This window comes from Tuber melanosporum, assembly GCF_000151645.1.
Source record: "Tuber melanosporum whole genome shotgun sequence assembly, scaffold_145, strain Mel28".
NCBI classification, from domain to species: domain Eukaryota; kingdom Fungi; phylum Ascomycota; class Pezizomycetes; order Pezizales; family Tuberaceae; genus Tuber; species Tuber melanosporum.
In genome coordinates this window covers 227,228-240,714 of record NW_003298803.1, presented here as the reverse complement: position 1 = coordinate 240,714, position 13,487 = coordinate 227,228, and the positions used below count along the sequence as shown (strand labels likewise).

General features: G+C 49.0%; 2 protein-coding genes; both read right to left on the bottom strand.

The window, feature by feature from the left end:
- Window positions 1-1,589: 1,589 nt before the first annotated feature.
- On the bottom strand, window positions 1,590-4,494 carry GSTUM_00002774001 (uncharacterized protein; the record flags this gene model as incomplete). XM_002836413.2 has 1 exon in its annotated part: window positions 1,590-4,494. The coding sequence occupies one exon, from the start codon at window positions 4,492-4,494 to the stop codon at window positions 1,849-1,851; it is 2,646 nt and encodes an 881-aa protein (XP_002836459.1). The 3' UTR covers window positions 1,590-1,848.
- Window positions 4,495-10,349: 5,855 nt separating this feature from the next.
- Window positions 10,350-13,487, bottom strand: GSTUM_00002772001 (uncharacterized protein). XM_002836412.2 has 4 exons: window positions 13,298-13,487; window positions 12,522-13,144; window positions 10,699-12,449; window positions 10,350-10,643 (listed from the first exon to the last, which is right to left on the bottom strand). The coding sequence occupies exons 1-4, from the start codon at window positions 13,354-13,356 to the stop codon at window positions 10,509-10,511; spliced, it is 2,568 nt and encodes an 855-aa protein (XP_002836458.1). The 5' UTR covers window positions 13,357-13,487; the 3' UTR covers window positions 10,350-10,508.

The window sequence follows — 13,487 nt, the reverse complement described above, 5'->3', positions numbered from 1 at the left end:
AGTATGACCCACAGGTAGTGGTTAGATTCAATCTTACTACCTATGCAAACAGTGAGAATATTGTTAGTTGGCTTGATGAGCAATTAGTTCCAATCTTAGAAAACGAACTCACACTACTTGCCTTAGATCTCTTCAGCCGCCACAAAACAGACAAAGTACTCGATACTAGGAAGGCGAATGATATTACAGTTAGTGTTATTCCTGAAGGCTGTACGGGATTGATACAACCTCTTGACGTATCAATAAATAGACCTTTTAAGAACATTTTAAAGGTTAGTCAATCTCTTTTGCAATAAAAAAAAACCCCCATTTACAAGGGGGTTCTTGCCATCTCTACATCCCCCCCTCCACAAGCATCTTTACTACTCTGTCACTTCCGCGCTCAGCAGACCACGAGAGTGGTATCTGGCCATATTTGGTGTCAGTCTAGTTGAGATTGAGATCCCCTCATTCCAAAAGCATCTTGACCACCACCTCATGCCCGTTCTTGGCCGCCAACGAGAGTGGCATTTGGCCATATGCGGTGTCTGCGTGGTTGAGATTGATATCCCTGCATTCTAGAAGCATCTTGACCACCCCCTCATATCCATGCCTAGTGGTCCAAGAGAGTGGCGTCTGGCCATAATTGGTATCTGCCCATTCGGGATTGATGTCCTCTCATTCTAGAAGAATCTTTACTATCCCCTCATGCCCGTGCCACGTGAACTACAAGAGCGAGATAGTATTGGAACTTATCACTGCCCTGGCTCACTCCAGATATCATCCTGTAGGCTTAGCCGTTAGCAAGAATCTTCGAACTTTTACTATTTATAGGGCTGGCCATGCTAACCTACAAAATATTAATTAGGAGTCCATAGAACAAAAGCTTGACGAGATAGAATGAGAGGAGGAACAGATTTTGGCTGGCAATAGAGGGGTACTTAGCAGAAGTAAGGTGAGGCGACGGCGAGTTGCAGTGACATGAGTGGTTGGCGATGCTTGGGAGAGATTCTCGGTAGAAAAGGTTGTGGTGGTTCGAAAAGCATTTCGGGTTGTTGGACTTGCTCTCCCAATTGATGGGTCAGCAGATCATGAAATATCTATTAAGAGGATTGAAATTGGGTTTCTTACCGAAAGTTTGAAGGATTGGCAGGTGGGGGGTATGGTGGATGATGAAAATGACTCTGTAGTATTAGATGTTAGTGGGGATGAAGCAGAAGTATTTTTCGAGTAGCCAAGACACAATGAAGCTGATATTGCATCTTACCTGACGACTATGCTTGGCATGACTCACCTTAATTGGACTTCCTAGCACATGGTCCGATTATTCGAGTTCTTACGGTAGTTGACTGAGTGGAGGGGTTGGTAAGAGCTGGTACTTGTATTATAATAATAATAATAATATTATTATTATTATTATCATGCCTCGTTTAGACTGTGGATACTGTATGGCTGGGGTTTAGGATCCATTTGTGGAAAGCCGGGAATAGAGAGGAAGGGCGAGGTCGCTGGCGGATTGGCTTGACTTCGTTTGGATTTTTGTCCTCCTGCCTGCCGCTCGCCAAGCTTTTGTCTTCTCTCCCGCAGAGCAATTTATGATCTACATTGCATTGCACTTGATCAATTGATCCATTGATAGTAACTGATAAATCTACTTTACATAAGAACTTGCATCCACGCTATGCACCGCATCCAAAGGACCGACAGGGGCGGAAGGATTTGCCGTGCCTGCCATGTCAAGCGGGAGAGAGGGAAAAAAGGGCAAAATTTAAAACAACATTGGCATCCAAGTAAGAATTGATATAAAAAAATAAAGGAGACAAGAAGAAAAAAGAGCCAATTGACAAAAATCGTGAAAATAAACGCAATTTACATGACACTGGCCCTCCACCTTTCTACCACTTCCCGCTGTTTAGGGTCAAGAATAGCCTCCCCAGTCCCACCCATGTTCATCGGCATAGGCATTTGCATCTGCATAGGCATCGGCATCCCCCGGCCCATCTGCATATTGTACTGGTTGCCCATCAACCCGCCCATTTGCGGTTGCGGTTGTATGTATCCCGCGTTGTTCCCCGCCTGGGAGTAGTAGCTTTGCGGACGGTTGTTGGCGCGGTAGAGGAGGTCCATCATGTTACGTCTATTACGGACTTCCTGTTGTAGGAGCGAACTCTCGTGCTTGGTCGCTTCCTGTTGCTGCAAGCGCCTCCTACGCTGAGCGAGAGTTTCTTCCGTGGCCGGGGGCGCTGGTTCTTGCTTGGCTGTAGAACCATTTCCTTCGCTTGGACTAGTGAATTCCATTCCTAGAGTGCCGGTACCAAACTCCTTCCTCTCCTTGAGACGCTTCATTCGGTCCTTCAGTGTCTCTCCTTCAACTTCCTCTTCCGCATCCGCTGCGCTAGTCTGTGATCCTCCGCCTAGGCCGGGTAGGTCGAGGAATCTTCTTGGTTGAGGCTGCACTACGTGTCCGTTTTGCCCTTGGAGACGTTCTCGACGTTTGCTAAGTGGCTCCGCATCTTCCATTTGCTTTTTCATGAGAAGGCCGAGCGGAACCTCGTCATCACGACGCGTCTGTGCACCAGGAGCCACTGTATAGAGCAATCCAAGAGGGACATCTCCATCTTGATCATCATCCTCATCCACATCACCAGGGTCCTCCCATGCTAGATGCGTCTTTTTTCTCGATCTTGCCTCCTTCTGTACTTGTGCCACGGCGTCGAGCTGTAGAAGGGTGCTGCGAATACCACCCGGGAAGGCGCTAGCTGCCGTTCGATTCCGAAGCCGCTGCTGGGCTTTACGAGATTCGAGCTCGGCGAGTAGGGTTGTAGGTAGACCACCGCCAAGATCTGGATCGGGCTGAGGTGCAAAGTCCTCCGATATCCCGGAGTGCCGATGTTGGTTACCAGGATCGTAATATTCGCTGGTTTCAGGGTTAAGATGACTCCGAGCGTCTTCATGAATTTCGTCCTCCATAGAAGACCTGGGGCTCTCTCCAGGATGTAGCTTAACCGTTATAGCCACACTATTACGATAATTATTGTTTGGCCCACTGGGAAGATGCATTGAAGATCTATTCCCCTTAGGTCCATAGGGCACGGCCCCACCAGCAATCGGGTGATCGGTGAATGCGGCTGGAGGAGCCTTTGCGGAGGCATCGAGGATACTATCAAGCGTAGCAACTGCAGAATCCTCCTTGACTTCAATCTGGGGAATTGTTGGAATATCGAAGAATTGAGAGGCTCTCAAGGCAGGTGGCAGATTGGCTATTGAGCGGCGATTGGCAGCTTGATCCAAGGTGGCAACTGAGCGACGGTGAAGGTCCTTGTCCGGAACGTGACCTGGTGCTCCTGCTACAGAATAAGCCACCGAACGACGATTGTCGGTGGGGTCGGCATTATCGGGGATATGACGGGAATGCCTATTATTTGCAGTTGATTTAGGTTTAGATAGCGTAGGGGGAAGATTTAGCATCGCAGGAACCGGAGCCGGATAAAATACCAGGTTCGATGAGCCTTGAGAATCCGAGTGTGGTGAGGTTGGGTGAATAGAGTGTTGGCTCTGACGCTGTCTATGTCGATGAGGGGGCGGTGGTGGTGCTACCGAAAACCGATTATTGGGGTGGTCTAAATCGAAATGGACTCCGTCGAAATCCTCGAATAGATCTCCAATATTGGTTGCGGATGTTGCAGGTCTGTACTCGCGCTGCTCTCTCGCGTGGTCAGCTTTTGGAGGGAGTGGAAGCTCGGGATACGACTGTGAAGGCCGAAAAGCTGGGTGGACGTCTTCCGGCGATGCGGTGAAGCCAAAGGCTTGATCTTCCGGATCCAAGATACCTGCGGACACTGGTAGAGGGGGTAATTGATGGGAAGAGCGACTCCCGCTGGGGATATGGTGTTGGTAAGGGCGGTGCACACCCCTAGCTGTCTGAGGATCTGAGACATCTCCCCTTTGTGGAGAACTAATATCCGCACGACCATCCAAATGCAATTCAAGTCTCAAATCACGCTCCGCAATCTCCAATTCGGTCCGGTGGTCACCGTAGCTGACCGAGGAAGTGGCCCCTTGCGATGCTGAGTCGGACTTTGAATGAGGGGGATCCGACACGCTAACTCTAGAACCAACGATTCCCTCTCCGCCCATTCCACTGAAAGCTTCGTCCGCCTCTCTATCCATATCTCCACTGTCTCTCCTGCCATTGGTCCTCCTGTTATCACCCGTAGCATCGCTCCCCTGAGCCCCCCTTCCACTCCTCAAATCACCCTCCTCATCCGAGCTATCGCCAACCATTTCATAAGATGTACCCGAAAGAACACTGGATTTGAGCATAGACATTACACGATCGGTTGGTGAATATTCTGTCTGGACAGGTCGAGATTCGGGGCTAGGAGGGAGGTAAGGGGCTTCAGAGTTCAGGAGCTGTAGTTCAGGCGGTGGATAGGAGGCATTAGTGGAAGTGGAAGAAGCGATGCTGCTCCTTCTGCGGTAGGAAGTGGTTTGAGAAATAACGGAATAGGACATAACCGCTGGTGGGGTAGGGGGGTTCCTAAACCAGGAGGGTATTTTTATTTTTATTTTTATTTCTATCCCTTCTTTCCTCCTCTTTCCCTAACCAGTAAGCAATGTTTAAGCCGCCAAGAGGGGAGAAGTCATAAGGGTTAATACAGTAAAATATGATGGGCGTTGAGAAAAGAGCAACAATACGATGGTTGTTTGGGGAGAGGAGGGGTGGGGATGAGAATATTTCGTTTCAAGAAAAAAGGCAAAAAAAACCAACTTGGCAGAACAGAGGTGGATAAAGGGATGATGGCAATGATGTTGATGATGGTGATGATGATGATGGGAGGGTGAGGGAGGGAGTATAAAGCGAGTTGAAGTTTGCTGGCTGGTCAAACTTCTGCGTCGTCGTCTGTTCGTCGCGTCTGTGTGCGGCTCGTTCGGGATTAGGGGTAATTGAACTTGCAATTCACGGGGTGTGAGCGTGGTCGATGATAATGCCCCAGGGTATCAGGCTTTAATCCATCGGTTATCGTGAGAATCGTAACAAGATATTATGAATTAAACAAAAGCATCACAACTTGAGAAGCATAAAAACAGTTAGCCAGTGATGGAGATAATGAAGCGGGGGCGACCTTTCCCCTTTTCTTGCTCCAACCTGCACTTTCATTACTTTTTTCTATTGTCTTGCATTCCCTCTTCCTTCTTCCCGGCGGATCCAGTCCTGTCTCTCGCTTAAACAGTCAAGATGCTGTGCTCGAGTACTTGCACGAGTTCTCTACCCTGAACCACATTCGGGCATGTCTCATACCAAGCCTTCTTGCAGGGAGGCAAGCGCCACAAGCAATCATTCCTCGCCATGAGGGGGAAAAGCCGAAGGCCAGCCTCTCATTATCCTAACTTCGAAATGTTGTTCATTACCAGGTAACCAATCGTGCAGAGGTAAGAAATCAGTGAAATAAAGACCTTTCTCCTTTTTTCTTTTCGGTTTGACCGGTGTGCTAATTTAATTCAGAGTTGAAGATCCCGACCCTGGCCCGCCGGCTACTCCCGTTGCCGTGAACCTCGTGGGGATGTCCATTGGCTACGGCAGTTGTATTATACTGTTGATAAAAATGGACAAATACCATGCACTGTAATCCTGTATTCCGCAGGAGATATAAAATCCACACCAAATTAATTCTTTTCTCTAAAAGGATCGAAATTCAAACAGCTGTAAGCCAGTGAATTCAATATAAACGAAAAGAAAAACTAATAGTGAATAATTGTAAGTAAATTCAACTCAATAAATGAAAAAAAGAAGAAGTCGGTTGTGATAATGTGATATTTGATCACTCATTATTTCTGCCGATATGTATTATATCGTAATAGCACTACCGATAATCACCCTGAACCATTCTCCTTCACTCCTAGTATTATAGGTAGAAAAAGTATATGGAAAACCTATCAATACACGGTTAAGTAGTCGGCTGGAAGTTTAGGTCATTCCTTTTTATTACTACGATCCTGTTCAGTGTATTGGAATATAAATGCGTTATCCCTTCAAAGTATGAAATACGCAGATTTCGCACCCTCGGAATCTGGGTCTGGCCCACTGACTTTGCCCGACAAAAACCATCAAATATCAAGGACCCCCGTGCGGAAAGGTCACTTCGTCACAGCCTAGAGTTACCGTACACAAATAGATGCAGAATCTACATGTCTCATCTGTTGAAAGGACAAGACAAAATATTACTAAAGGTTGGATAGTTTATTGTCTGGTAGATACCTGCAATTTGCTCTTCCGGCAACCAAAATCACGATACTGGATCAAGATTGACCATTCAATAAAATAATAGCTAGAAAAACAATTGGGGGAAATACTCAACTTTGATTTGTGATATCCGGGAACTGTACTGAGCTAAAGAAGTACATTAATCTAGGCAAATTCTATTGTATCCTATTAAATTGGCTAAATTGGCTTTTCACCCTTTGTCCCCTAACTTGGGTATTCAGGTCCTTCGATCCTTTGTTTGCTCTGAGCGAGGAAAGTCAAAATTCATAAGGGTAAATTTCCTTTCTCTTGCTTCTCGAAGCCCAGGTAATGGATCTTAAAGATATGGTCTATGCTCAGGATTGAGGCCAGCGGAGGGAAGAAGACATTCTCCCTTAAAAAATTACCCTTGTTGCTATAGCTGACACACCTGACACTAGTAAATCACAAGTCTTGTCAACAATGGTCCGACAACTTATTCCGACTCTGTTGCGAATTGGTCATGACGAACTCAGGCCCTCGATACTGCTACCTCAAGTCAGTCCCGTCCCTCCTGAGTTGAATACATTTTTTGGTCTTTTCAATGAGGATAGCTAAACGGCGGCAAGAGTAGCTAAACGGGTGGACGCTCTAGAAGCCTAGAGGAAACCTCTAATTCGAGATTTGGATAACGAACACCAATTTGAGGGGCCCGCTCCTTGGGGTATCGATGATGATCACCCGTCTGATTCTCTGTGGAAGGTCCACTGCGAATCACTTTCCAGAATATACCCAAACCGATCTCCTCTAATCATCACAAGCCCTATTTCACTGGACAACCTATCATACCCACCACTTTTTTAACCCCGCAATACGCCAGAGACTCCTTCAATGCTCCAACCTACTATTCATTCTTCGGAACAACCTCCATGAGTACTGGTTCGGGGATTTACATTTCCGCACCACAACGTTCTTCATTCTCATTCCCTGGCTGGCTCGTGCTACTGCGGTTACGGATACCTTATCGGCCCATGGTGGCCTCGAGCAATGCTTACGAGTGGCGACTAGAGATCCTGTCTGCAGAACAGCTCGTACCCAGGGTTACAATATCTCTACTGCTACTCACCTGATTGACCGTTCTTGGCGATATGTCTTGAGTGCCATGACCCTATGGCACGAAGCCAGTAACCCTAGTGACTTTTGGCCCAGGCCAGCGACCCTCATTGATTCCGCAGGTTGGGATATACAAGGGTTTATGGGCAGACTCACGGAAATCCTTTACCAAGTAAGTAGGATAAGCTATATGCACCACTGATACTGACGATGACGGCCTAGCAATAAAACGAGCACCCCTAAGGCCCTATATAGGAACCGCAAGAATAGGCTGCAGTGGTTGTGCTATAGGGGGTTCTACAGGCCTCTTATCTCTCACCCGTCATATCAAGGCTATCGAGTTTGCCTAATGGGAGATTGATAATGGTGCTGAAGCGATCTTGTTCAGTGGTATCCCAAACACACTGGATGATGAATGTGGTTCTGCAGGCAGTAGGATATGTCGGATCGAAGCGACAGCCCTCCGTCGATCTAAAAAGCAGATCTTTTTCGGGTAAGCTTACACCTCCCCTAGAGTCTCATAATATAGGATATTGTTGCTGTAACTACGGGCTAAGTTGAACATCCAGCCGAACCACACCGTCTGTCAAGATGGTAGATATCGTTTTGGCTGGCCCTGCGGAGCGGTTCCGAAGGCAAATGGATACTCACTCACCCGCGGGTGATCCCCCCAGGCCCTATTTGCTCCTATCCATGACCACTAACAAACGCATAGCTAGCGCTGAGCAGATCGCGGTGTCAATAAATCAACGGTGGTCTTGGACGAAAATGGCCAGGGTTTCATCAAAGGCTTGAAGCTGCCACAATATCCTGTTTATATGTCGACCCTTGTCAATTCTACTAATATTCTCGATACTAGACCTTCCTCCGTCATACTTCCGAACTTTGCTTATTTGGAAATTGACAATCAGCCTCCAATATTCTGTTTTCAAAGGCGCAGGCCAGTGCTGGAGCAGGAAGACAAAATTATGAGCACAAGCAAACATAACTTCCAGGTCCAACCCCATGGATGATTCAAGAGCCGCCTTGTACGGAAGCTATCGCACTATCAACCCTTGCCAACTTGCCGATCACCAGAACTCTTCAGCTTTTAGGTAAGGACTTAAAAATTTCTCCTGCAATGGTAGCTGCCAGGGTGACCCGGTTTGGACAATGGATACTTGAAAATTATACAATAGATCCTTTTGACAGAGAAGAAAGATTTCAGCGAACACAAGCACGGCCAGACACAAGAGGATTGGAGCCCACGGGATGGCTTACAAACGATATCATAGACGCTGTCACAACTCACTATAACCAATTCCATCCAGAGGCAGAAATATTTTCGGTCTCGTTTACAGCCTTATTGGCCGTCACTGGTGATCCTTCACACCTCGCGCAAAGCCAATTGGGTACAAGGTTTTGGATCTTTATACAGTCGAATATCCAGGAAGATCAGCCCGGTAACCACCTGTGGATCTTGATAGTTGCCCGGGTTAAGGGGCACTTTTTCGGTCACGTCAGCCTAAAAGATCTTGGCGATCCTAGCATCCTTTTCAATGCCTTGAGGCCTATTTTTGAATCACCCGTAGTCCAGAATATTGCTGGATCGGAGGCAACGTTAACTCTCCCGGCGAATACGGTGGTGGATGTGCCGCAACAACAGAGCGGATATGATTGCGGCGTTTACTCAGTGAGAACGATAACCGGGTTCTTGGAGGGGCTCGCCGAAATTCGGGGACCCGTCCCAGCAGACGGGGAAAGCCAAGCTGCGAGATCATACGAGTACGGTACATGCCAGAAAATTGGTCCTCCCCGGAGTACCGCAGGGTTCTTCGCCATTCCTTTCTGGTAAGCCCGCACTTTCGCAGCAGTTTTGTCTCCCCAAAATTGATAGTGAGTGGGTTTAAGACTCGGCCCCTGCAGGAAGCTGGTGCTTCCACTACCCCCAACCTACTCAACGATCTCATCACTGCGCTATCGCATGCTAATCACCGCCACGATCTGGACCGGGCAATGTGGCACCTTGATAATACCTGTTGAATCCTTCTTCAAATGAACCGTGTGCCAGTCAGCAATTTGCCTCATGGCTGTCTATGTCAGAATCAAGATAACGGGTATGGTTTCTCCGTTGTGCCCGTCCCACCGGGCTATAAGGTTGTGCTCATGAGGTAGGCTCCCACCCACCCTAACCCCAGCACTCAGGAGTTCACATCAATTAGCGACTCAATCCTCTCGGGGAACTCTTGGACGAGAGTTCAAAACCTCCCTGTCATGCGGCAGTATTCAGCAGCTTACCAAAGCGCTTGTGAGTACAGTCGTTTCTTCACCTTTTCACAGCTAACTTGATTACTTTAATGATGAGATTAAATCGGAGTAACCGATTTAGCAATCTTGAGAGAGAAGAACTCCGTGATAAATATTTGATTTTAGCTTCAGATACCGCTCAGGTATTAGTTGGGAACCGAATAGAACATGTCGGAAACCTCCCCCAGGGCTTTGCTGGAGCAAGTTTCCTTCCTGAAGACAATACTGACAAAATCGTTCAAATTTTGGAAACAAATTCGAAAACGTATGGGGGTGATGCTATCAGATTACCCGGAGCGTCATATATAAGGATAAACGGCCAAGTCTGGATTTGGATACCAAGGTCTCTCACTCAGCCAGCTGCTGAAAGATGGGAGCTCACGCAACCGATCAGGCATTTAGCGCGGCCTTCTAGAATGATGCAAATTCTCCAAGAGATACCTAGGGCCCGCCCGAGCGCGGGAGACCCGGCCTTCACTATCAGCACTATTGGGGTGCTCGGGAGGACGTTCTTGTTGCCTACAGAACATAGTTTTAGCTATCTCACCATCCGAAGCTATCTAGAGAGTCAGAGAGAACTCTTCCCGGCCTCTACTCTCAGTTACTGGATGACGGGCGTGGTGAGTCGCCGGAGTGCGTTTTGCGTATTTTCAAACGTTGCACTCGGGCCCGGCGACTGCATCCTCAGGTTTCGGATTTTTTCTTTTTCTTTTTTGCGATGGGAATTTGTGTATGATACTTGTATAAGTTCTGGGTTCGTTCTAGGACAATGTTGTTTTTTTATTGTAAAAACAAAACGGGAAAGCGCTATATATCATGGAGGTATCATACTATTCAAATTTCAATACTGTGATAGATCAATCCATTACACCCCGTCCCCTATCCACCTACATCACCCAAACCTGCCCTACCCCACCCTCCCAAAGAACGCCACATACCCAAAAAACCTCTCGCTCTGGAGCGGATGCGTGACTCCCGCGCGTGGTATTCCAACGATTAATTCTCTGTTGGCACCGGATGCGATTGATGTAGCGAAGCGTGCCTAGTACTCTTAGTTCGTTTCAACCCGCGAAAATGATAACCATGGGGGGGAATACATTAGCTTCCTGGCCGACCCTGACGGGTTTAAGAGAGATTTTCTTAACGGCTTCTTCCTGCTCTTTGAGTACAACTTGAGCACGAGCAACCACACGCTCCCCGTCAAGTACCCTCCCAACATGAAGCCACCAAACCGCGCCCCGTCCTGCATCCCAGAATTCACTGCCAATCCATAGCCCGCTGTCCCCATCCTTTGCAAGGGCCTTGCCGAAACGTGCCCACTCCGCACCCGTCGGTTCGGGGGCTACTTCCGCGACTAGTTCCGCACCAGTCTGGGAGAGGGTGTATAGTCTAAGTACACCAGACTGCTTAACACCATCCACGTCCTCGTTCGTAGCGGAAATGGCGAGCCATTCTATGCCAGAGGTGTAGCCGGCGGTCACAGTAGCACCGAAGTTACCCCGAGAGGATGAGGAGGACGGGAGGAAGGGGCGTGGGGCGCGTGGCGCTGGGATTGTGTATACGTGTTTGAGAGAAGAGGATATCGGGTTCCAGCGGTAGGCGAATACGCTAGAGGTTCCCGGCGCGCTGATGAAGAGGGTGCGGGAATGTGCGGAGAAGGCAATTGCCGCGCCAAAGTTTTCGTACGTGGAGGTTTTGGAGCACGGGGTTGCTTTTGCGCTTTCTGGGAGGGAGAGGATCGTTGCATTTAGGAGTATGTCCTGGCCCTCTGATAATTCTACGTGTATGGGTTGGTCCGAAGAGGAGGGGGAAGAGGAAGATCGGGACGGGGAAATGACCGCAATTTCACCCTCACCGAATTGCACTTTCCCTCTACCCTCGCAGATACGTAGCCCGTCGCTGCGCGATCCCGAGACTATCAGTTTTTCTTCACCGTCGCCGGCGAGATCGGCTGATAGCATGGTCTCTCCCCACCACCTCCGCCCGATGCTGCCCAGTTCCGCACCCTTAAAGGTTATAGAGAATACACTTGACCCACTGCCCTTTGGGAAGACGTGGATTTTCCCCGCCGGGGAGGTGCCCTGGAAGGGAAGTGACGGGGGTGTGCTAGGGTCATAGGTCAAAGGTCCAGCTGCTGCCACGGCCAGGAACGTGGTATTCATTATTCTCCAAGGCGTGGTAGAGATTCCGAATCGCTGGTCTGTAGATGCAGTAGGTTGCTTGACTAGCGGGAGAGGTTTGGGAACCGATTGGAGAGTGGGCTTTGCAAAGTCTTTTAATGGCAGGATGTAGACGTTCCCTTCCCCCGGTTTTGAAGAGTCTGTAGATTCCCAGGGCGCACCTATAGCGATCGCCTGGCCGTCATCGAACGGAGAGAACTCCCCAATTGACAGCGATGCACCAAAGTGCGAGTAGAATTGATATGCCGAAGTATAAATCGGATCACGAAGCTTCGGTGCGTCCTGACTGAGCTTCAAAGACATTGGTTTCTCCACACTCGGAGGGTGCATGCCCGGGATGTGATAGCTCTCGGCGCCAAATCGATCCTTCGTGAAGGTTATCCCGCCGGGGTACTTTCTCATTCTCTTACCGGTCATCTTCCGTTCTCTATACTCGCCATGTAAGGAGCTGCCAGCACCCCCTCTTGCCTGAATCGCGCGGAAGACGTCGCAAACCCCCCAGCCGTTCATCAATTTCTCCTCTTTGTCTATCCCGAAGGCAATCCATTTTGTCAAATTTGCCCAGCAAGTAACTGACCTTGCGGCCATCTCGTTGATACCACCAAGGTAGTACCCGTCCAGTTCCGCTGTGAGCATTGGCGAATCTGACGCGACTGTATCATACCTACCTCAATCAGCCAGCCACTCCCCACCAGCTGTTGACAGGGGCACTCACAAGCTGGGCCCAACCGCCAACCCACTCTTCAGTGCTGCCAACCCCCGCATAGTACAATACCTCATAACAAAGCTCGAAACATCCCGCCCAATGCGTGAATAAATGGCTACAAGATCCTCGACAGGGACCCACCACCTATCCCCAATCCAAACTTTCCCGTCCTCCCCATTCCGCGCAATCCTAGAAGAAAGCACCACATCCCCGCCGAAATCCAAAACCCTATGCGCGGCAGCCTCATCCCCATCAAAGTCCACGCCCGCTAGCGCGCTTAGAAATGCCGTGGGGAGGCGGATAGCATGCCACGTCGCATCCGCCACCTGATGACTCGCAACGGCGAACACAAACCCAATAAGCTTCTCCAGATGCTCCTGCTCTTCCGGCGTGCGCTGCTTGGAGGTCAGACTGCCGTATCGAGAGTTTATGTGCTCGACGCTAGCGATGAGGAAGGGCGGCCAGTGCGCAGCTTCTGCATCGTCGTTGGTGTTGAGACATTGGTAGCCCCAGTCTGGAAAGAAGGCGCCTGCCTGTACGGACTCTGTGTGGATCTTTAGTAGTCGAGAGAAGACTCCCTGGTGGGTGGAGATATCCTCGTTCGAGGTCGGGAGGGCGAATACATCTGCGGAACGTTGGAAGACTTCGTTATGAACTCTAATAATTTCCGTGGCGGTAGTTATGATGGTGGTTAGTTTTTTTTTCCGGTGAATGAATCAAGGACGAAGATTTCCAGGGGCCAGAATGGGGGGAGGGGGAAGAGGGGGAGGGGGGGTAGCTTGTCTGCTACCCTACGCCGCTGATACTCACAAAACTCCGCAGGCACTCGCTAATCCGAGAAGCGATAGTCCTGCCAGCACTCTCATCATTGCGGACGGTATGTGAGTGAGAATAACAAAAAGGGATAAAGAAGAAGGAAATTGTATTCGATTATCTGTCAGGATAACATCAGATCTCGTCCAGTAGGTGCATTTAAGAGCTGAGGCCTGGGTCGAGGTGC